At 45.5% G+C, this 24,600-nt stretch overlaps 1 protein-coding gene across 3 annotated transcripts in view; it reads left to right on the top strand.

The window, feature by feature from the left end:
- Slc37a3 (solute carrier family 37 member 3) overlaps positions 1–24,600 on the top strand; it is a 48,153-nt gene that overhangs the window by 5,102 nt on the left and 18,451 nt on the right. For 2 of the 3 annotated variants that reach the window (XM_048340331.1, XM_048340330.1), the window contains exons 2-7: positions 7,932–8,088; positions 8,678–8,786; positions 13,640–13,732; positions 15,191–15,274; positions 18,215–18,360; positions 21,681–21,777. In XM_048340331.1, the coding sequence (XP_048196288.1) occupies positions 8,000–8,088; positions 8,678–8,786; positions 13,640–13,732; positions 15,191–15,274; positions 18,215–18,360; positions 21,681–21,777 (618 nt within the window). In that variant the 5' untranslated portion in view covers positions 7,932–7,999. Of the gene's footprint in view, positions 1–1,092; positions 1,113–7,931; positions 8,089–8,677; positions 8,787–13,639; positions 13,733–15,190; positions 15,275–18,214; positions 18,361–21,680; positions 21,778–24,600 lie in introns of those variants that run through there. The other variant, XM_048340332.1, reaches the window with a different exon arrangement.

Raw genomic sequence — 24,600 nt, 5'->3', positions numbered from 1 at the left:
TACTGTCCCTGAGCTTTGTTCCTCAAGCGGGCACTCCACCACTTGAGCCACACCTCTATTTGGAGACAGGAATCTCATGGACTTTCCTGCCATGGCGATCTCACCCTTCTTAGAAGCTAGAATTCAAAGGGTGAGACGCCAGCTCATCTGATCTCTTTTCCCAGGAGCTGAACCTGGACCACAGTTCTGCTGTGCCTTCAGTAGCTGGGAGGCCATCACAGTTGGGCTGTGATCTTCATAACTTTATGACCATGCTGGTTTCAAACACTCATCCTCCCCATCTCTGCCTCCTGAGAATTGGCATTGCAGGTGTGAACCGCCTTGCTTGGCTGAGTTCACATAATCTTTTGGCTTGGCAAATGTAAAAACTGAGCACTGGGAAGTGAAGAAGTTGCCTGCCCATGGCCCTTCCCATTGGAGCAGGGAGCCACTTTGATAAGTGTGCCTTTTCCCATCTTGGATGTGTACTTGGGAGTTTAATGTGTACTCATTCTAATTACTGTGTTTACTCAGTCTGGGTTATTGTCTCTCTCTACTTTTCTACTCACTGCAATTTAACATTAGAATCTAGAGTCAGGTCTGGATTTGAGTGTGTATTCCATCTCTCAGGAGATACTACTTAAAAAAGTTTTTTTTTTTCCGGGTGGCACTGGAGGTTTTTTTTTTTTTTTTTTTTTTTGCCAGTCCTGGGGCTTGAACTCAGGGCCTGGGTACTGTCCCTGAGCTTCTTTTTGCAGAAGGCTCGTATTCTACCACTTGAGCCCCAGTGCTACTTCCTGCTTTTTCTGTGTATGTGGTACCGAGGAATTGAACCCAGGGCTTCATGTATGCTAGAAAAGCGCTCTATCTCTAAGCCTCATTCCCAACCCAGTACCGGGGTTTTTGAACTCAGGGCCTTAGACTCTTAGGCTGCACTCTACTATTTAAGCCACACCTGCAGTCTTCCAATGGCCTTGCAGTGATCCCTCACCTGTTGTGGGAGTTACCTTCCAGAGACCACTGGGAGAGGTGAAAATCCATGAAGTAACAGTGTTAGATAGTTGGCCCTTGTTACATCCAAGTTGACTTTTTGCTATTTCACGGATTTTCACCTCTTACAGGGTCTCTGGAATGTAAGTCCTGCGATAGGGATAGGTAAGGGATCACTATGTGCATTTTTAAAAACCTGAGATATAGTTGTAAGGTTTATTAAAGTATGTAGCTAATAAAGGAGAACACCACGTGATATTCAAGCAGGAGAGAAAAGTTTATTCCTGACTGCTGGCTGGAAGGGGCCGGAGGGAAGGTTCTACCCACTGCCAGGCCCTGCCTTATCTAGGGCAGGGCTGGGAGGCGTGGCCAATGGCTGCCTCCAGGTGTGCCAGTTCCCTAGGTAATGCAGGTGATGGGCAGAGACCTCATCATGAGCCCTGCATGGAGCCCTCCAGGTGGTGGACCTTACAATAGTAAAGCTGCGACTAAGTGAACTGTGAAAAAGTGAGGGATGACTGTTTCTCATTCAAAAAGCACAGGGAGAACTGAATATTATAATGTATGTAAAATCCCTAGTGCAGGTGCCTGGCACTTTGTCTTCATTCAGCGTTGTGCCGTTGGTCAGTGAAATCATTTATTCATAATTTTCTTTTTGGTGCCAGTTCTGGGGCTTGAACTCAGGGCCTGGGCACTGTCCCTGAGCTGCTTTTGCTTAAGGCTAGCACTCTACCACCTGAGCCACAGCACCACTCCCGGCTTTTTCTGTTTATGTGAGAAAGCACCCTACCAGTAAGCCATATTCCCAGCTCTCATAAAATCTTTACTGATATTCTCAGTTTCTCTGAAGTCCTGGGGGTAGAGCTATGCACGTAGAGAAAGCCACTGCTTTTATGAAGTTTATAGAAAGAAACAGAGAAAGAGAGGTGAGGAGGTAGGGAATAGAAACAGGGAAGCTGTTTAATTTACTTATATATTTTTGGTGGTGCTGAGGTTTGAACTCAAGGTCTTGAGCTTGCCAGGCAAGCTCTCTACCACTTGAACATGTTTCCAGCCCCATTTTACCTTATATAGGTATGAATATATAAAACTTCTTTTTTCTTTTGCCTCCTGGGCCTTGAACTCAGAGCCTGAGCACTGTCCCTGGCTTCTTTTTTTGCTCAAGGCTAGTGCTCTGCCACTTGAGCCACAGCGCCATTTCTGGCCGTTTTCTATATATGTGGTGCTGGGGAATCAAACCCAGGGCTTCATGTATATGAGGCAAGCATTCTTGCCACTAGGCCATATTCCCAGCCCCTATATAGAACTTAAAAAAAATTATTATAAAGGTGATGTACAGAGGGGCTACAGTTACACAGGTCAGGTAACAAGTACATTTCTTTTTGGACAGTGTCACCGCTATTCACGTTCTCCCAGTTTTTCCCTCCCAACCCCACCCACAAATTCATAGTTCAACATAGTGTTGTTGAACGCAATGTGTTCATATGTTCTGAACACATTTTCAGCATAGTATCTACTGAGTACTGTGGCTGCATTTGTTCACCCTTTCATTTTATTTTGTTTTTGAGATGGATTCTTACCATGGTGACCAGGCTGCCCTTGAACTTCTGTATTCAAGCAACCCTTCCACTTTCCTAGTAGCTGGGACTGAAGGTGTGTCCTCCCATGCTGCTCTAAGGGAGACTAATTTTGATAGGTTGGTCAGGGCAGGCTAATCATGGTAGAAGGTTTTGAGTGATCAGCCAAGAAAAGGGGGAGCAAACCCTTGTCAAGAACCAGGAGAAAAGCCTTTTCTTTGCCGTGTGGGTCTGTAGGGAGGGTGGCAGCGTGCTGGTAACAAGACAGAGTGAGTGCGGCTGGGTAGAGGATTGAGAAGCACCTGTCCGTCAAGTGCGGGACTGGCCAAGGCGTAGCTGGCATGAAGTTAGGTAGCAGGTAGCCAGCTAGGAGGCAAGGTAGGCAGAGGGGAATGCGAGGGAAAGGTGTTGGGAGCTGAGAGGAGGAGCGTGGCGGTCTTTCAGCCTGGGGCGGCAGGACCGCTAGGGAAGTGCACTGTTGCATGTCTTTTGAGGTTTGTGGGTTTGAATGTGGAGGTGGTGTGATTTTCCTTGGGCAGGGGCCGGTGGTTCTGCTTTGGGAAGGAGGAGGACAGGCCCCAGAGGTCTCCTACCCTCTCAGTAGGTAAAGAAAAAAACCAAAGTGAATTCAAGCCCCTGTACCGGCACACATGCATAAAATAAGGAAACTGGAGGTCGGAGAGCATGTTGTCACAGGATACAAAATCTTATTTAGACTGAAGGAATTCATTTAAGCGACCTGTTGTACAGCATGGTGACTGTAGTTAGTAACAGTGTAGTGAGCCAGGAGTAGTGGTGCATGCCTGCATGAGTTTGAGTTTTGAAAAACTGTCCCAAAAAAGGGGTTGTGGGGTAGGCGCCACTGGTTCACATTGTAACCCTAGATACCCAGGAGGCTGAAAACTGAGGCTCACAGTTCACACTGGGCTGGAAAGTCTGTGAAGCTCTTATCTCCAATTAACTACCAAAAAAAGCAGCAATGGAGCTATGGTTCAAGTGGTAGAGCATTAGCCTTGAGCAGAGCAGCTCAAGGACAGCTCCTAGGGCCCAAGTTCAAGCCCCAGGACAGGCACACACGCACAAAAAGGAACATTCCTTGGTAGGAGAAATATGGGTTCAGTGCCCATTGCTGTAAACAAATAGGCCACCCTTTCCCCCATACTATATTTTGAAAGCTGTTGATTAAATCCTAAATGTTTGCATCAGAAAAAATGAGGTGTGTGATGGAATACACATTTCAATTAGTCTGATGAAACAAACTTAATTGTAAGTTTTGTAACAAACTTATTTAATTGCAGTTTTATGGGACATGGGACGTGTCTTCAGCTAAGGCCCAAAGATTTGGGCAAACTACCCATTATTAGGCAGAGGTTCTGTAAAGCACTACAGCCATATAGAAATATGCTGGGGCAAGAAGGGTATGAGCTGAAAGCAACACATCCGGGTACAGGAGCAGGCTTGTCTGCCCAGATTCTTGGCTCTTAGTCCTTGTATCATTTCCTTTGAGAAATGGGGTTTGGTGACCTACACATGACCTACAACTGAACAAGATAGGCCAGAGCATTTTCTTTTTTTTTTTTTTTTGGCCAGTCCTGGAGCTTGGACTCAGGGCCTGAGCACTGTTCCTGGCTTCATCTTGCAGAAGGCTAGCACTCTACTACTTGAGCCACAGCGCCACTTCTGGCCATTTCCTGTATATGTGGTGCTGGGGAATCGAACCCGGGGCCTCATGTATACAAGGCAAGCACTCTTGCCACTAGGCCATATCCCCAGCCCCTGGCCAGAGCATTTTCTATGGCCATTTCTTATGTAGAGAGGTTACAAAGGATGTTTTAGGTGTTGGCATTTGCTTGAGGAAGAGCATTCTAGTTTCTAGAAACCACTTTTGGAAAAAGAAATTTTAGTTTCTATAGCCAGCCTTTGGGATGGCAGGAGTCATTGATATGCCAGTGTTAATCCCAAAAAAGTAGAATATAGGTAATTTTTTTTTTTTCTGGTCGTGGGCTTGAACTCAAGGCCTGGGTGCTGTTCCTGAGCTCTTTTGCTCAAGGCTAGAGCTCTACTATTTGAGACACATCTCCTGGTATTTTGTAGAGATAAGTTAATTTTTGAGGTAAGAGTTTCATGGACTTTCCTGCCCAGTCTGGCTTCAAACCACAGTCCTCAGATTTCACCCTCCTGTGTAGTTAGGATTACAAGCGTGGGCCACACACCCCTGGCCTGAAAACACATTTTCTGTCTATTAAGTGCAGAAGTTACAAGAATAAGAGCTATTTGTTCACAAATTTAGTCCTGTAAAAACAGAAGTTATGAAACAAGAGCTACAGATTTAGTGCTGCTACTAAATTTACCTCTACTGTAAAAGTTAAATATAAAACCTAAGTGGAATAACCCAATAAGCTACCCATTTTCTAGAAATTGTAGCTCTTTTAATGGATACACTTGCCTCAGAACATTGTATTGAGTACTCCAAAGGATGAAATATGAAACTTAATCATTCCAGGAAAAATAACAATTCCCACTGGGTGCGAGTAGCTCAGTCCTGTCATCCCAGGTATGTGAGAGGCTTAGACTGGGAGGGTGATGGTCCCAGGCCAGTCTGAACCAAACAAGTACAAGACCCCAGGTCAACAGAAAAATCTAGATATGGTAGTTCCACACCTGTCATCCACCTACAGTAAGATGAATATGTAGCTGGGAAGTATAAATAGGAGAGTCACGACCTGATAAAAAAAACAAGAACAAAAAGAACTGGAGTTGTGGTTTGAGTATTACCAAATAAACAGTAGAACATCAGTAGCATAATAAATGTGTATAAAGTACATAAATACAATATTTTATAAATGTATGTTTAGATTATAAATATAGAAAATAAATGTTTATATTATAAATGTAACAAAATATAATCGAAGTATGTAAATATTAATAACAGTACTAAAATATGATATAAATAAAATATAATGTTTATATAAGTATAGACTTTTGCAATTGTATTATACGTATAAATACACACATTTTAACACTGGGATTACATTGCCTTGGGAATGACAGTTGTATCATTGGGGGCCCTGCAGTTACATTAATAGGTTTCAGTGGCTACTGAGATGTTTGAGATTATGGATTTAGTTTTTAAATAATCCTTTTCCTATGCTACAGAGTTGGGGGAAGAAAAGAGATGGGAAAAGAAAATGCGAAAATGGTTTTCGGCAGTCATGTGCTGTTGGCAGGTCGCCATTTGAAATGAATATTGTTGTGCCATTTGGCCCTGTGTAATTATGATAATTAAGACACTCCCATGGACCACGCTCATCACAGGAGTCCTTTCCAGTCCGCTGCTAGCCAGCACTAGGAGCGTGGGAGTTTTTGCCAAGTCTCAATCACAGACACACTGTGCTTTCCCAAGCTCACTTTCTTTAGTGTTTTCAACACAGACTGAGCAGATGTCCAGCATTTTTCTAGCAGAATCTGTGATGCTGGTTGTAGTTTCGAAAGTCACTTCTCTTTCCAGTGTTTCTGAAATCTTAGTAGCATGCTGTTTAGTATTTGCTCAGTCAGTGGACGCTAAATACGTATCTGTTGTGGTAGTTGAAAATGATAAGGATTAGCTTTTCCTCCATTCTGTGTGTGTGTGTGTGTGCGCGCGCACATGCGCGCACGTGCAAACACATGCTTATTCAAGTCCTGGGCTTGAACTCAGGGCCTGGGCGCTAGCTATCCCTGAGCTTTTTCACTCAAAGCTAGTACTGTACCATTTGAACCACAGTTCTTCCACCTTTTTTGCTGGTTAATTGGATATAAAAGTGTTATGGACTTTTCTGCCTGGGATGGCTTTGAACTGAAATCTTTAGTGTAAGCCACTGGCACCCATCTTTCTTTACTTTTTCTTGAGGTGCTAGGGATAGCACCCATGCCCTCTACCACTGAGCTACTTCAAGTGTTACTTCATGTGACTTCACAGCAATAGTTAGATAATGTTTGGCCATGTGGACATACCTTATTTTATTGACTCCTTGCTATTGTTGAATATTTAGGTTTTTCCATACTCATCAAAGAATTCAGTTTAGATGCTTACTTTATGGTAATTTCTTGTATGTCAGGAGCGGATATAACTTTTAGAGAGTACAGACAAATAAAAAATAAGTGGATGTGTGGAAAGGTGCTGGAGGAATGGCCCTCCCTTTTCCTGATCCTTTTTGGCTGACATGAAGTTCATTCTTTTTGTTTTGTTTTGCCAGTCGTGGAGCTTGAACTCAAGGTCTGAGCACTGTCCCTGGCTTCTTTTTGCTCAAGGCTAGCACTCTACCACTTGAGCCACAGCACCACTTCTGGCTTTTTCCATATATGTGGTGCTGAGGAATCGAACCCAGGGCTGGCTTCCATGTACATGAGGCAAGCACTCTACCTCTAGGCCATATTCCCAGCCCCATGAAGTTCATTCTTTACTATTAGGGGCTCCTCTTCTGCTCTGTAGGTATCTGAGTGCATCGTATATGTGTCTAGGAGTTCATTCCTGGAAGCTGGATTTTGTGGCAGTAGCTGTTGATTGTGGCTTGTCTTTTTTTTTTTTTTGGCCAGTCCTGGGCCTTGGACTCAGGGTCTGAGCACTGTCCCTGGCTTCTTCTTGCTCAAGGCTAGCACTCTGCCACTTGAGCCACAGCGCCACTTCTGGCCGTTTTCTGTATATGTGGTGCTGGGGAATCAAACCCAGGGCCTCATGTATACAGGGCAAGCACTCTTGCCACTAGGCCATATCCCCAGCCCCATTGTGGCTTGTCTTGCTGTTCTGTTTTGCTGCTCTCTCACAGCAGTGGTTAAGTGTGTTCTGGAAGCTTTATATCCACCCCGCCTCCTATATCCACTCACTGGAACTAAACACCGGGCTGGTGCGTGCTGAGTATGTACTACATACTCATTAAAAAAACAAAAAGAAAAAACTAACAGTCCTAGTATTATTAGTAGAACTGGAACTTTAATTAAAAAAATTACTGTGTGTGTGTGTGCGTGTGTGCATGTGTGTGCACATGCGCCATGCTTGAACACAAGGCCTGGGCACTGTCTCTGAGCTTCTTTTTGCTCAAGGCTAGCTTTCTACCACTTGAGCCACAGCACCACTTCTGGCCTTTTCTGTATATGGTACTGAGGACTTGAACCTGGGGCTTCACGCATGCTAGTAAGCACTCTACCACTAAGCCACATTCCCAGCCCTCAATCCAGTTTTCTGGTGCCAAACTACCCAATGAGATTTTTGTCCTTCAAAGGCCTAATATTTGTTGCCTGGTCATAAGTCTGATTTGATTCAGATTTTATGAAAGCTGATTTGAAAACATTTAGAACTTTTTTGTTGTTGGTCTTGGATAATGTTAATAATGTGTTTTATCTTTGTAGGAAGAAGAAATGATGTAACACATTCATTACCCAAACATCCAGCGAGGCTGGGAAGAGGGCAGGAAGACATGGCCTGGCCCAGGGCTCTCCAGAGGGGGCCTTTGCTCACTCGGTTCAGCCACCACCATGTTGTTGTGTTCCTGCTCACCTTCTTCAGGTAGTGTTTTGCTACAGCTCCTCTCTTTTTTTTTGCCAGTCCTGGGGCTTGAACTCAGGGCCTGAGCACTGTCCCTGGCTTCTTTTTGCTCAAGGCTAGCACTCTACCACTTGAGCCACAGCGCCACTTCTGGCTTTTTCTATATATGTGGTGCTGAGGAATCGAACCCAGGGCTTCATGTATACGAGGTGAGCACTCTACCACTAGGCCATATTCCCAGCCACGCTCCTCTCCTTGTTTTGTGTTGTTATGGAGGTTTCTGCATGCACAGTGTCTAGGGCAAGTTTTGGCATAAGCTTCCAATGAAATAGTTATTCCTCCTTTGTACTGTGTGTGTGTGTGTGTGTGTGTGTGTGTGTGTGTGTGTGTGTGTGTACTGAGGCTGGCTTTGAACCTTGATCCTCTGATCTCAGACTCCTGAGTAGCTAGAATTACAGGTGTGAGCCACTGGTACCTGGCAGTGTTTCCTTTTTTTTCTTTTTATAATAAAGAATTCTAAAACTGAATAAAGAAAATGGGCATGTATGTGTGATTGAGTGTTTTGTTCTTTGTTCCTAATTCTGCTACATTTCTTCTCTCTGTTTGATAGTTATTCATTGCTCCATGCTTCAAGAAAAACCTTTAGCAATGTCAAGGTCAGTGTCTCCAAGCAATGGACCCCAAGTGCTTTTAACACATCAGTTGAACTGCCTGTAGAGGTAAGCAGAGCAAACTGCTCAAATAGATTCACGGGGTCTGTGGCTAACCCTGAGTCTTTCTTTTTGCTACTCCTGGGGCTTGATCTCAGGACCTGGGTGCTGGAGATTAACAGGGACCTGTTCCTACCCTGTCTTGGAGACAGCCTTTTCTTTTTGTGCCAGTCCTGGGGCTTGAGCTCAGGGCCTGAGTACTGTCCCTGAACTTTTCTGCTCAAGGCTAGTGCTCTACTACTTTGAGCCACAGAGCCATTTCTGACTCCCCCCTCCCCCCACCAGTCTTTGGGCTTGAACTCAGGGCCTGAGCACTGTCCCTGGCTTCTTTATGCTCAAGGCTAGAACTCTTATCACTTGAACCACAGAGCCACTTCTGGCCTTTTCTGCTTGTGTGGTGCTGAGGAATCGAACCCAGAGTTTTATGCATGCTAGGCAAGCACTCTACCACAAAGCCACATTCCCAGCCCCATTTCTGGGTTTTTGATAGTTATAGATAAGAGTCTCACGGACTTTCCTCCCTAGAATGACTTTGAACTGTAATCCTTAGATCTCAGCATTCCAAGTGACTAGGATTGCATTTGTGAGCCATCAACACCTGGCTTAGCTTTATTTTATTTGTTGGTTGTAGGGCTTGAACTTAGGGCATAGGCGCTGTCCCTGAGCCTCTTTGTGCTCAAGGCTAGTGCCGGGCTATACTCTATACCTCCTTCTGTGTAGAGATCCTGGGCCTATTTGCCCCCTCCATGTGGTCCCCTTTCTCTCTCATGCATATCCTCTGGCCAGTAGGAAGTAATGTGGGAGCTAGGGCCACAGATAAGCTCCGGACTGGGTGTGGCTTCGAGAATGCCCTCCCCACCCCCCCATACTTGCCAAGGAGGCCAGGTATGCATGGACACCTCGGAGTCAGCTTCAGGAGCTTCCCAAAGTTTTATTCAGGGGGAGGGGTTTATATAACAGTAATGGCGGCAGGAAGAGGAGGGACTAACTGGGTATTAACGATTGGCTAATGAACTATCCATCATGGTGATGTCACGGAACTTCCTGCAGAGGCCCGGCCTCTTGGCTCAGCCGGAGCCTTGGTGGCACACGTGCTCACACACGAGAGGCGGGGCTGGTTTGGCTGAAGGAGGTGGGAGTAGCTAGCAGCCAGCAGTCCCAGGTCTTAAAGGTATAGCCATCCCCTAGGCTAGCATTCTAACATTTGAGTCAAGCACCACTTTGGGTTTTTGATTGGTTAACTGGAGATAAGTCTCATGGGGACATTTCTCCCCAGGCCAGCTTTGACCCATGATCCACAGATCTTAGCTTCCTGAGGATTACAGGTGTGAAAAATTGGTGCTTTGCTGGCTTAGCTTTTTTTTTTTTTTCTGACTCTTTTTTTTCTTTTTTGGCCAGTCCTGGGCCTTGGACTCAGGGCCTGAGCACTGTCCCTGGCTTCTTCCCGCTCAAGGCTAGCACTCTGCCACTTGAGCCACAGCGCCGCTTCTGGCCGTTTTCTGTATATGTGGTGCTGGGGAATCGAACCTAGGGCCTCGTGTATCCGAGGCAGGCACTCTTGCCACTAGGCTATATCCCCAGCCCCTGGTTTAGCTTTTTAAAAATTAAAAATAAGTGACCTTGGGGCTGGGAATGTGGCTTAGTGGTAGAGTGCTTGCCTAGCATTCTTGCTTGAAGCTCTGGGTTCGATTCCTCAGTATTACATAAACAGAAAAAGCCAGAAGTGGTGCTGTGACTCAAGTGGTAGAGTGCTAGCTTTGAGCAAAAAGAAGCTCAAGGTCTGAGTTCAAGCCCCAGGACTGGAAAAAAAAGGGGGGGAGGGGCCTCATTGCGATATCTACATACATGAAATGTACTTTGATCTAATCCACCATATCTGTATTCTTCTTTCCTAAGCTGCCCCCTCTTGCGTTCTTTTTTGAGTTATTTACCTGCTTAGGACTCGGAGGGCTCACTGTGTCCCTGGGCTGAGAGGCAGGCTGTTCAGGTCGTTCCACTGACTTCAAAAGACTGCTCTGATTCACCCCATTGCATCTGTTACCCTGTTATTTCTCCCTGTTTGGAAATCACACAGTTCTGGCGAGGCTTTTTGTTTGTTTTAATTGATTTTTTTTTTTTTTTACAAGAACTGTGTGTGGATCTTGCTCTGTAGAATTTTCATCTTTATCTACCTGTCTAAATTTTACCTTTTCCTTTGGAACAAGATAAGATGCCACTTTTTCAGTCAAGTCTTGTTTTCTTTTCTTTTCTTTTTTTTTTTTTTGGCCAGTCCTGGGCCTTGGACTCAGGGCCTGAGCACTGTCCCTGGCTTCTTTTTGCTCAAGGCTACCACTCTGCCACCCGAGCCACAGCGCCCCTTCTGGCCGTTTTCCATATATGTGGTGCTGGGGAATCGAACCCGAGAGCTTCATGTGTAGGAGGCAAGCACTCTTGCCACTAGGCCATATTCCCAGCCCAAGTCTTGTTTTCTTTCTTTCCAGTTTCTACTGATTTTCCTTTTCTCCAAACTTCTCCACACTAGGTGCTACAAAGCTTAGTGTCTGAGCATGTGAATTTTTTGATGGTTCATGGTTCCGTCTTGAAGTGCAAGAGTGCATCCTGGTACTTGATGTTCATTATGGATGGAGGATGCCAGGTGCTGTCCTTTACGATGCCCTCTCTTCAGTATGGAAGCCCACCCCACTGCATGCTTGCCTCAAACTACAGATCTCCCATTCATATTGTCAGCATGCGTTCTTCTTCTTTATTTTTTCTCTTGCCAGTCCTGGGGCTGGAACTCAGGGCCTTAGTGCTGCCCCTGAGCTTTTTTGGTCAAGGGTAACACTCTTATCACTTGAACCACAGCCCTACTTCTGGCTTTTTGGTGGTAATTGGAGATGAGTCTCTGAGACTTCCAGCTGGGGCTGCCTTTGAAATGTGATCCCCAGATCTCAGCCTCCTGAGTAGCCAAGATTACAGGTGTGAGCCACCAGCACCTGGATTAGGTGGTTTTCGTTTGGCTCTTTGAAGAAAACTCTTGTTCCCTAAATTTCTTATGTTTAAATGACACATCCCTGCTTCTTCATCTGCAGTCAAGTGACCTTAAGGACTTAATGTGGCATTTGAATAGACCACAGCTTGAATTTCACTTAGGCACTAAATTTCTAGGTGACTGGGTTATGGGGGGGGCCCCCCAGGATTGATGGCTCTGGAGGACCCACGGTGTTTAGCATGGAGCACTCAGGGCTATAGTTTATGTCAGCCAAAGGACATAAATTAAAATCAGCAAATGGAAGGGCACCTGGTGTGGTGTGAAGTCTGCAGAAGTTTCCCAGGCCTTTTCCAGCCACTTGCTGTGGCCACACATGCAGTGTTAAACCTCATTGTTGGTAGGAAGGGTGAGCCGCCATTCTCAGGAGTGGTGCCAGGCCCCCCCCCCCCCCGCTGGAGATCTGAGTTCCAGGGCCCTGGTGAGGGGAGAGTGCTGTCTGCTGTCTCCACTGACTCCCAGTGCTCCCCCTGTGGTGACCTCCCCACAAAATAGGACTTCTGCATATTGATTCAGGACAGGGCTTGGAGTCCAGGGTTTTGCACTGAACCAGTTTATCGGTGTACTTTCTCAGACCACTGTTCAAGTAGGTTTCATCTTTACTTTTCTCCTTTAGAACTACAGATTTTGTAGTTCTGTTGGTAGTTGTATAGATATTAAGTTCTAAATTGCTCTGAAGAGCTTTGTATTTCTTTGCAAACCTACTTTCATGGAGAGCTAATGCTGTCTTCCCATGCCTTCTTTTGCTTTTTTTTTTTCTGGTTCTGGGACTGGAACTCTGGGCTTGGGTGCTGTCCCTGAGCTCCTTTTTGCTCAAGGTTAGCACTCACTCTACCACTTGAACCACAGCGCCACTTCTGGCTTTTTCTGTGATTAATTGGAGATAAGAGTCTCACAGACTTTCCTGCCTGGGATGGCTGTGAACCACGACCCTTGATCTCAGCCCCCTGCATAGCTGGGATTACAGGGGGTGAGCCTTGCTTTTCTTTATTTTTTGGTCATTTGTAGGGCTTGAACTTTGGGCCTGGGTGCTGTCCCTGAGCCTCTTTGTGCTCAAGGCTAGTGCTCTACCACTTGAGCCACAGTTGTACTTCGGTTTTCAGGTGGTTTATTAGAGATAAGAGTCTCATGGGGACTTTTCTGCCCAGGTCGGCTTCTAACTTCGATCCTCGGATCTCAGCCTCCTGAGTGGCTAGGATTACAGGTGTGAGCCACTAGTGCCTGGCTCCAGCCTTATATTTTTAAGTCCAGGTGTTGTTTATTTCTCCACTGAGCTACACCCCGGCCTTGGGGATTTTATTTTTTGTTATACATAAAGATTTAAAAAAAAAATTGTACTGTAATTCTAGCTACTTGGGAGGCCAAGATCAGGTGGATTGTACTTCAGTGCCAGCCCAGGCAAAAAGTTCTTGAGACTCTATCTCAGTTAAAAAAAAAAAAAGCCAAACATGGTGGCCTGGATTATCATCCCAGCTAGTTCAAGAATTGTAATAGGAGGATCACTGTCTGAACATTCCCAGACATAAACTTGAGACCTTATTCCCAAAATAACAAAAACAAAAAGGTTTGAGGGTATAGCTCAAGTGGTAGAGAGCCTGCCTCACAAGCTAGACTGACCACTCTGGTCTTTTGGAAGTGTGTAATTTTGCACACCTGACCGCAGACCTTGGGTACAGTGCTGTCAGGTTTCTTCTCGTGTTACTGGCTTGCTGATTGGACCAGTCCTCGCATTTGTTCTGGGGAGCTGGGGTCTGTGCAGGTGGCTCACAGGCGCTGAGAACTGTGAAGCCTGGACAGATCCCAGCAGGAGTGCCGTGTCCTTGTGTTCCTGCAGATCTGGAGCACCAACCATTTGTTTCCCAACACAGAAGAAGCCACTCTATTCCTTGGAACGCTGGATACTATTTTCCTCTTCTCATATGCTGTGGTAAGTTCTAGAATACTAGAGTACACTGTTTTTTGCAGTGCTGAGGATCAAACCTAGGGCCTCCCACCTACCTGTCAGGCATATCCTGTGCGCTATCTCCAGCCTTCAGCCTGGTGATCCGCACTGAGCTGCTTCCTTCTGTAGCTTCGTGCAGGTTGCTTCCTGTGGATTGGAGATTTTCCTCGTCTCCTTCACAGCAGAGACCACAACATTGAACTGTTGAATATTTGAATTTCCTTTGATGCTTGTGTGCTTCCCTTTGAGGAAACAAAACCTGGCAATATATGAGGAAACAACATCCATGTTTTCTCTAATAATCGTGATAGTCAGTTCTATGTAAATTTAGGTTTGAGGTAAAAACATTTATTTTCATTTTTTGTGCCAGTCCTGGGGCTTGAACTCAGGGCCTGGGCACTGTTCCTGAGCTTCTTTTGCCCAGGGTTAGCACTCTACCACTTGAGCCACAGCTCCACTTCCTACTTTTTTTTTTTTATTTGTTTTGTTTTTGTTGCCAGTCCTGGGGCATGGACTCAGGGCCTGAGCACTGTCCCTGGCTTCTTTTTGCTCAAAGTTAGTACTCTACCTCTTGAGCCACAGCTCCACTTCTGGCTTTTTTCTATATATGTGGTGCTGAGGAATCGAACCCAGGGCTTCATGTATACGAGGCGAGCACTTTACCACTAGGCCATATTCCCAGCCCAACTTCCTACTTTTTTAATAGTCTAGTGGACATAAGACTCTCACAGACTTTCTGCCTGGGCTGGCTTTGAACCTCGATCCTCAGATTTCAGCCTCCTGAGTAGGTAGGATTACAGGAGTGAGCCACTGGCCTCCGGCTTTGTTTCATGTTTTTATGGACATAGCTGACAAGGGTCCTTAGGCTCTTTGGTCTCAGCCTTCCACTCTGATCCCAGCCTTTCCATGTCGTGCAGTGGGAGGAGGGCAGATGGTAGACTCTGGTGCTTGTCTTCAGCTGCCTGCCCTCCTCCTCTCCTTCCTACTCTCTCTCCTGCCTCGTGATGTCATGAAAACCGGGGACAGATGAACAGGCAGCGAGTGCACGTGTAGCATCCGCCCGTCTCACAAGGTTGCAGGGCGTCAGAGAATACCTTAACCCAGCTGCACGCAGCTAAGGAAGTCCTTAGGAAAGTTTGGAAATTCATCTCTAGATGAGTATATTTGGGTGCTTATTTATTTTCAGTTAGGGAATCAAGGGAAATCAGAGTTGCCTGAAGTGCAGTGTGTTGCGAAGGTGTGCAGGTCTGTGTTGCGAAGGTGTGCGGGTCTCGGAGAGGCCTGCGTGGTCTGCTGGAACTCCGTGACACAGCTCCACGAAGATGTGGGGAGGTTGGGTGTCAGTCACCTCAGTGTTCCCTGTGCCTCGTTTGCTCTACGGTGCATGTTGCCTCCGGGTGACGCTGCTATTTAGAGCTGTAAAATGAAGTGCTTTATTTTTAGGGCCTTTTCATCAGTGGCATCATTGGGGATCGGCTGAATTTACGATGGGTTCTATCTTTTGGCATGTGCTCTTCTGCATTCGTGGTAAGTTGGAAAGATTTCATGATCATGATAATCCTTTTTTTGGTCAGAAAGCATATGCCCCGACAATGTAGAGTTGGAATAATGACATCGATCCTCATATGGAAGAGTGATGAGGTTTCTCTCTTCAGTGTCCTAAGACCTTGCATGTCTTTCACTCTGGTAAGCTTTTATTTGTAAAAAAAAAATATTTTTAGTTTGTTCATAAGAGTAGTTTTTTTTTTTTAACAATGGTGCTATACCACTTGAGCCGTACCTCCAAACCTTTTAGGGCTTTTTGTGTATGTGTGTGTTTGTGCTGGTACTGGGACTTGAACTTAGGTGTTATGTCCGCTAGTTTTTTACACTCAAGGCTAGTGCTTTACCACTTGAACCACAGTTCCACTTCTGGATTTTTGGAGGTAAGTCTCACGGACTTGCCTGCCCCAGCAGGCTTCAAACCAGGATCCCGAGATCTCAGCCTCTTAGGGAGCTAGGATTTCAGGCGCAAGCCTCTGGTGCCCAGCCTGCCTTAGTTATTTTTTATTTATTTATTTTTGTGATAGGGTACTTGGCTTGGATCACATGCTCAGGGCTCAGGTTATATGTTGAGATGGATTCTTTTTTTTTTTTGCCAGTCCTGGGCCTTGGACTCAGGGCCTGAGCACTGTCCCTGGCTTCTTTTTGCTCAAGGCTAGCACTCTACCTCTTGAGCCACAGCGCCCCTTTTGGCCGTTTTCTATATATGTGGTGCTGAGGAATCCAACCCAGGGCTTCATGTATACAAGTCAAGCACTCTTGCCAGTAGGCCATGTTCCCAGCCCCTGAGATGGATTCTTGTTGATTTTTTTTCCTGGTATGGCCTCAAACTTCCATCCTCTAGATCTCTGCCTCCTAGGTAGCAGAGATTACAGATGTAAGCTGCAGCTGTCAACCTTAGTCTTTTCAAAGGAAGCATCTAACCTTGACTGGAATAAATAATTAAATAAACACAGTAGTGTTTAATGTGCTTGGAGCTAAACCCCACTTACCTGTCACTCCCTTGCTTCAGCTAAACCAGCCACTTTCTGCCTTTCACCCCTTTCTGCCTCAGTGTTCTTGTTCCTGTCTTTTCTACTTTGTATGGCTCCTTTCACATCTCTATAGTCCAACTCAGCATCTTCTTTAAGTCTTGGCCATATAACTCTTTCAGAGGCCTGACTTTCTCCGCCTCACTCCCAGAAGTAGTCACCACCTCTTCTGGGCTCCTGTCTGTGTTTCTCTGCAGCTGTTTGCAGTCATTTGTGCCTAGCCTTGTTCATTCTGTGTCAGTCTTGCTTTCCCTTAGGACTGGGTTGCCTAGTGCTTAAGGCTGCAGATTCGATGGGGCTAGCCTGCGTTTCTGTCCGTCTTCTGCGGTTCCCTGTGTTCCAGCCTCCTTATCGAAAGTGGCTTATGTGTATTCCTCTCCTGCAGTTGCTGTGGGGTGCGGGTGTCTGAGGTGGAACATTGGAACAGCACCAAGCACATTAGATATTGTGTAAGGCATTGCCCATATTAGATTCATCTTCATTGCATAAAAGCAACTCATGGAAATTTTTGATTGATTCAAGCCACAGTTTAGTTAGTACCCTAATGTATTGTGTGTGTTTGTTTGTTTTTTCAGTGTCTACCAGTTGAACCAGAAAATCCTTTTTTCCTTGAAATCTTAGGGTCTGAGACACTTTATTCCCAAGCTGCTTGCCTACATGTATTAATACTATCTTAAAAATACTATTTTAAAATCTGTATGCATGGTCTTTGGGGTTTATTTTGTGCTGATACAGAGGCTTAAACTCAAGGTTGTGAACTGTCCCTTAGCTTTTTCACTCAGGAAGAGTGCTCTACTGTTGGAACCCTAGCTCCACATCTGGCTTTTTGCTGCTTAATTGGAGATGAGAGTCTCACAGACTTTCCTGCCCAGGGTAGCTTTGAACCATATTCCTTAGATCCCAGCTTCCTGAGTGCTAGGATTACAGGTATGAGCCACCAGCACCTGGCTTCTGACAGTATTTTTTTCCTCCCCCCTTTGGTCTTGGGGCTTGAACTTGGCCTGGGCACTGCCCCTGAGCTCTTTGCTCAAGGCTAGTGCTCTTTCACGTTGAGCCACAGCACCACTTCTGGTTTTTTTGGTGGTTAGTTAGAGATAAAAGTCTCATGGACTGTCCTGCTTGGGCTTTCCTTGAACCATGATCCTCAGATCCCAGCCTTCTGAGTTAGATAGGATTATAGGTGTGCGCTACTGGCACCCAGCTTGACAGTATTTTAAAATAGACCAATTGCAAATTGAGCAAAATGCTTGAAAAGAGCAGGTGCTTGATGAGGGCTACTAAATGATTGAGCAGGTTCATTCGGGCAGCCTGGCTCTGTCCTCGGTAATGTGTGTGGTGCTTGTGGCCTTCTAGAGACTGCCTCTCCCACATGTCCAAGAGACTCATGGAAGTAGATACAAAATGAGATCTTGACTTCTTACAATTTTTTGTTGTTGTTATTGTTGTACTGGTCCTGGGGCTTGAACTCAGGGCCCAAGTGCTGTCCCTGAGCTTTTTGTTCATGGTTCACTCTCTGCCCACTAGGATCATAGCTCTACTTTCTACTTTTTCAGGGTTAATTGGAGATAGTCTCATGGACTTTCCTGATCAGACTAGCTTCAAACCATGAGCCTCAGATCTCAGCCTTCTGAGTAGCTAGTGACCCACCAGTGCCTGGCATTTTCTTACAACCAAAGATCCAAATCTAGGGGATGACAACCTAATGACTTAGTCAGCATCTTTGCTTCTCTGGTTGGTGGTGACCTGGTGGCTGTCTCCTTGTGCCAGCTCTGAGCCCGAGTGCTTTCATAGCCCGCTCTTCCTGACTCGGGTGCTAGGAGTCTGGCAGGAAGTGCTGTGCTCTGAAGCGTGCATGTGGACATCATGTGTCCTTTTTCCTTTCCTTCCTTCGAAGGTGTTTGTGTTTGGCACCCTCACAGAATGGCTGCACTTCTACAACAGATGGTTCTACTGCTGCCTGTGGATTGTGAACGGCCTGCTGCAGTCCACGGGCTGGCCCTGTGTGGTGGCTGTGATGGGCAACTGGTTTGGCAAAGCCGGGTATGCCGCTTCCTCCTCTTCCATTGCTGTCCTCATGGGTTTTGTTAGATTGCTCAGCCTGGTCAAGTAACTTGATGTTTTAGACACTGCCCACATCTTTCCTTTAATTTATTTATTTATGTTAAATTATATGTATTTTTCTTTTCTTTGTGTCAATGCCAGGGCTTGAACTCAAAGCCTGGGTGCTGTCCCTTGTTTTATTTTATTTTATTTTGTCTGAGACTGGGACTCAAACTCGATTCCGAAGCTTTACGCTCATCGGCTGGTATTCTACCATCTGAGCCCTGCCAACCTCTGTCTCTTGTTTTTTTTTTCCTCAAGGCGGTGCTCTATCACTTGCCACAGCTCCACTTCCAGCTTTTTTGGTGGTTAATTGGTGATGTAAGAGTCTGACAGGTACCAGTGACTTGCACCTATTACAATCCTAGCTACTGAGGAGGCTGAGACCTGAGAATCATAGTTCAAAGCCAGTCTGGGTAGGAAAGTCCATGAGACGCTTTTGTCCAATTAACCACCAGAAAACCAGAAGTGGCACTGTTGCTTAGAGTGGTAGAACACTTGCCTTGAGCAAAAAAGCTCAGGGACAGCGCCTAGGCCTTGAGTTCAAGTCCCACAACTGACAGGAAACAAGAGTCTCACAGACTTTCCTGCCCTGGCTGACTTCAAACCTCAATCCTTGGACCTCAGCCTCCTGAGTAGGATTATAGGTGTGAGCCACCAGCATCCCATTTTTTTTCTCTAGTTAGACTGTCACACTTGAGGTGGGAGTTCAGGTCCCCATAGAACGCTGCGGTCCTAGGGGTCTAGCTCAGTGAGCCACATGCCTAACACTGCTGCCTTCCTCATTTGGAGTGTACACTGATAGTATGCCCCAATTTGTTTTCTACCATTGCTAGGGCTTGAACTCAGGGCCTAGGTGCTATCCCTAAGCTGTGTCCTCATGACTAACATTCCACTACCTGAGCCACAGCTCTACTTCTAGCTTTTTGGTGGTTAATGGGAGATAAAAATCTCACAGACTTTCCTGCCCGGGCTGGCTTTGAACCTCAGTCCTCAGATCTCAGCCTCTTGAGTAACTAGGATTACAGGCATAAGCCACCACAGTCTGGTTCAGTTTGTGCTTTTAAAATTCATCTTTCCTTTTGAGACTGTGCCCGTCCCACCTGCCTGCCATTCCCCTGTGTTTCTTTCTGTAAGATTAGTCTTCCTTGCCATTGATCATTGAGACTTGCTGATTTAGTCTAGTCGTACATTAAACATGAGGAAACGGAGCCACAAGTTAGCCACGTGAAGCTTATAGATTGATTTCCCCCGGCCCTCACAGAGTTGGTAGCTTACGTTTGGTTTTGGGTGTGTGGCAGAGGCTACAGGACAATGCTACGTGCCTGCTCCTGGCTGAATTCCTGTCCTGGGGTGTAAGTTGACAGCCAGACTTGCTTTATGATTTATCATTGTCAGTGATATTCCTATTTAGGGAACATTGTTAATTTAGATTTTATCATTTTTCCAGGACCCTTTTTTTCTGTGTTGTCGGATACATAGTCACTCCTGTGTGGTCCTATGTCTTTTTGTATGTTTGCTCTTTTACGTGGCGGCCAGTGTCTGCCACAGCCCTGTTCCCCTGCTGTGGTGTTGAGCTACACCCTGGCTGCTTCTCAGCTTTCCAGCTTGCCCACCTCCACAGTGGGGGTTACCTTGATCCTCAGTGATCTGTAACAAGGTGAAAGTTTACCTATAAAATGTCTGTGGTTAGAATAAGCACCACTTAGGAACGCTTTGATTATATGTCAGTGTGCTGGTGATTTCTGCTTCCTTCCCACGCTGGCGTCCCTGGATTAACAGAAATGCGTTGTAAAACATCCCCCTAGGATACTTCAGTTTCCTTTTGGAATATGTTATTTATTTTTTCTTTTTGTAGTATGAGCGATTTGTACATAGGCGCTCAGGCAGGCTAGGCAATGTTCTACCACTGAACTATATATATCCTCAGACCGGTTTTTATTTGTTTTATTTAAATATTTAAGCAAAATTGTTTGTTTGATTTCTGAGATAAGGTCTTGCTAAATTGTCCTCAAGCTTGAAGCTGGCCTCTTGAGTAGCTGAAATTGCTAGCCTGTATCTCCATACCTCCCTGTTGTGTGTGTATACGTGTGTACATGTACATGCATATACATATATGCTCATACAGTACATATATATGTTATATTTATGTATGTGAATATATTGGGGTATGAATTCAGGGCCTCCTACTTGCTAGACAAGTGCACTTGAATTATGGCACCAAGCCATGGCTATCGTATTTTATTTTTGTGCCAGTACTGGGGCTTGAACTCAGGGCATGAGTGCTGTCCCTTAACTTTTTTTGCTTAGGACTGGTGCTCTGCTACTTAAGCCACTGCTGTACTTTCAGCTTTGTGGTAGGTAGAGATACAAATCTCAGATTTGTCTACCTGGGCACTCCTCAGCTCTCAGCCTTCTGAGTAGCTAGGATTCAGGCCTGACCCCTGGCACCTGGCTCTCTGTGACTCTCTTTATGGGTTTCATTATTTTTATGGCATTGGTGCATTCTAGAATGAGGCATGCTGAGAGACTATCTCAAGCTGAAGTGATCACTGAGGGAGGCCACTGCCCTTAAATAGCCCAAAGCCTTTGCGTTATGTTGCTGTTCTTGGCCTTCAGGGGCGAGGCTTTTCAGACAAATTCAAATGCAGGACAGTGGCTTCCACCGGCACAGCACGGAGGCCTCCCACCATACTGGCACTTTGTGGCCCTGTCCTTTCTGGAGCACAACTTCGCACAGATTAGAGCCCTGGGCTTGGCTTGCAGCTTGGGTGTGATTACACAACTGGAAGTGGCTGACCTCAGCTTGCCACACAGACTGTTTCTCAGTATGAAGTCTTCCTGTTCATTTCCAAAGTTCTTCCTAGTGAGGTAGAAAATGTTGAAAGAGCTAAAAAAAAAAAAAAAGAAAAGAAAAGAAAAAAAAGCTCCCAACCCTATTAGTGTCAAATAGAATGGAATATAAATTCAGACTTAAAAAAAATGGACTTTCTTGAATTCTTTTTCTTCCACTTGCCCTGTAATGAAGCCAGAGCCTTGGGCTGGTGAGGCGAGTTCTCTACCGTTCAGCTCACCCCCAGCCCCTAAATTGAACTTTTACAGCACACAGTCTCAGAAGACACTTGAGAGCATTTGGGTGTGTTTTTAAAGCTTTGAAATGGGATGTTTTATTCTTTGTCATGTGAATTTTTCCTGTTTTGGATTGCACCTACAACTGCTTTTCATGGTGTCCCCCCCCTGTTCCCCACTGCCGTCCTCAGCCGGGGTGTCATTTTTGGTCTCTGGAGTGCCTGTGCCTCAGTGGGCAATATTTTGGGAGCCTGCCTGGCATCGTCTGTTCTACAGTATGGATATGAGGTGGGTATTTCTTTCTAACTTGTGTGTGTGTGTGTGTGTGTGTGTGTGTGTATAGTGTGTATATGAAATAATTCCTGTGTGTGTGTGTGTGTGTGTGTGTGTGTGTAGTGTGTATGATGAAATAATTCTGTTTGTTTGTTTGCTTTTATGGTCCTGGGGCTTGAACTCAGGGTCTGGGTGCTGCCCCTGAGCTTATTTTGCCCAAGGCTAGTGTTCTACCCATGTGTCGCACAGCACCACTTCTGGCTTTTTCTGAGTAGCTTGTTGGAGATAAGAGTCTCATGGACTTTTCCTGTCTGGGCTGGCTTTGAACTGTGATCCTCAGATCTCAGCCTCCCCGTTCGCTAGGATTAGAGGCGTGAGCCACTAGTGCTCGACGTGATGAAGTAAATTTATACTGGAGGTATGGCTCAAGCAAACTGAGCAAATGTGAGGCCCTGAGTTCAAAGCCACTACTACCAAAGGAAAAAAAAGAATGAAATAATTTAAAACGACATTGATGGAACTGGGGATTTAGCTCAGTGGACAAGTGTTTGCCCTGAGTTTGGGCCTCTACTCTGCAAAAACCAAACACAGAACTCTGTGTAGGACCAGGCATGATACTTGTGTTAAGAGTGGAAAAACTTCCCTAAATTCAAACACATAAAAATGACTTATGACAAAAAAACCCCACTATAACAAGAGTACAGAGACCTACAACCAGTTAAGAAAAAGTATTTGCAACCCTCTGTACATCACTTTATAATAACAATAAAAAATTTTTAAAAAGCATTTACAACTCATGTTATGATTCAGTAATCTCCGTGCAATGTAAAGAATACCCAGGGGCTGGGGATATGGCCTAGTGGCAAGAGTGCCTGCCTCGGATACACGAGGCCCTAGGTTCGATTCCCCAGCACCACATATACAGAAAACGGCCAGAAGCGGCGCTGTGGCTCAAGTGGCAGAGTGCTAGCCTTGAGCGGGAAGAAGCCAGGGACAGTGCTCAGGCCCTGAGTCCAAGGCCCAGGACTGGCCAAAAAAAAAAAAAAAAAAAAAGAATACCCAGAAATTTGTGAGGAAACCACCACCAACAAAGACAGAACATCTGAACACATTGGTCATGGGAAGGGAACTAAAGTGATTTTAAATGCATGTGAAGATAATCACCTTCAGTCACAGTGTATCTACTCACCCATGAATGTTAAGGCCCTTTCTGTGCATCTAGAGCACTGGCCAGAAGAGGTGAGCGATTCTGGCTTAGTGGAGCTCAGGTATTTGTCAGAAAAATCAGGTTGCAACTGCACCCTAAAAAGAAACAAAGACAAATAAATCTACATTGTATATTTGTTAGGTTGGTTACATCTAAAAGGTTGCTAATCTGTTGCCTTCATGAGTTGGAGAACACTAGGCATTGCCCCTAGTAGAGTACATAATCCATCTAGGGGCCATTGGCAATGTTTGTCCAAGTTATACCTACTGCAGCCCAGCATTCTCTCCAGCCAGGACTTAATCAGGTGTGGGTAGTCAGTAGAACAAAGTGATGGATGTACAAGGACATTGCACATTCTTTATTTGTTTTGTTTTTGTTGCCAGCCCTGGGGCGTGGACTCAGGGCCTGAGCACTGTCCCTGGCTTCTTTTTGCTCAAGGTTAGCACTATACCACTTGAGCCACAGTGCCACTTCTGGCTTTTTCTATATATGTGGTGCTGAGGAATTGAACCCAGGGCTTCATGTATACAAGGCGAGCACTCTACCACTAGGCCATATTCCCAGCCCTACATTGCACATTGTAACAGCCAAAGATCAAAAACATGGTCGCGCCTGTAATCCTAGCTACCCAGAAGGCTGAGATCTGAGGGTCATGGTTTGAAGCCAGTCTGAGCAAGATTTGTGAGACTTTTAACTACCATTAACCAGAAGAAAGCTGGAAGTGGAGTTGTGGCTCAACTGCTAGCATGCTAGCCTTGATTAAAAAAAGGTAAGGGACAGTGCCCAGGCCCTGAATTCAAGCCCCAGTCCTTACACACACACACACACACACACACACACACACACACACACACACACACACACAGAGAAAAGAAAAGCAAAACAACTCATTTGGTAGGCTGCTGTGGAGTTGTGAGGTAGAATTAGGAGCCCTGTGGAGCGTGGAAACCTGCACACTGGGGAGAGCTCAGGTACAGCCAGCGTGCAGAGAGAGCAGGGTGCATTCAATTATGTGGATGAGTATACATTTATATGAGTTTAAATCTTTCTTTTTGGGGGGCTGTTTTGGAGTTTGAACTCACAGGCCTTGTTCTTGCAAGGCAGATGCTCTACCCCATGAGCCTTGCCCTAGCCATTTTTGGACTAGCTAGTTTTCTGATAGGGCCTCGCGTTTTATGTGCAGCAGGCCTGGACTACCATCCTCCTATTTACACTTCCCGCATGGCTGGGATGATAAGCATGTGCTGTTGGGCCCAGCTTTTATTGGTTAGCTGGGGACTCAGACTTTTTGCTCTGACTGTCCTCAAACCAGGATCTTTCCAGTCTCTGCTTCCTATGTAGCCAAGATTACAAGTATAAGTTATTGTGCCTGGCCATTTCTTAAGCAGACTGGACAGTAAAAATTAAATGTCAGTGGTGCTTGTATGTTGTGGCAACTGGGAGAGTTGTGTGGTCTGGAAAGGGGTGGGAGGGAGAGTTTTCATTCTGGATTTTTCTAGTTTTGTTCTTGAATCATTGCCTGCTCAGAAATTTGAATAATTAAAAGTAAGTTGTTCTTCTGGAAAGCAGGTGAAATTCAAGCAGCTCCCCAAGAGTTTGATGATTTTTTTTGGGGGGGGGGTGCCAGTGCT

The sequence above is a fragment of the Perognathus longimembris genome, chromosome 2 (assembly GCF_023159225.1).
Source record: "Perognathus longimembris pacificus isolate PPM17 chromosome 2, ASM2315922v1, whole genome shotgun sequence".
NCBI lineage: Eukaryota > Metazoa > Chordata > Mammalia > Rodentia > Heteromyidae > Perognathus > Perognathus longimembris.
The sequence above is the reverse complement of the archived record's forward strand: the minus strand, read 5'-3'. Positions and strand labels throughout refer to the sequence as shown.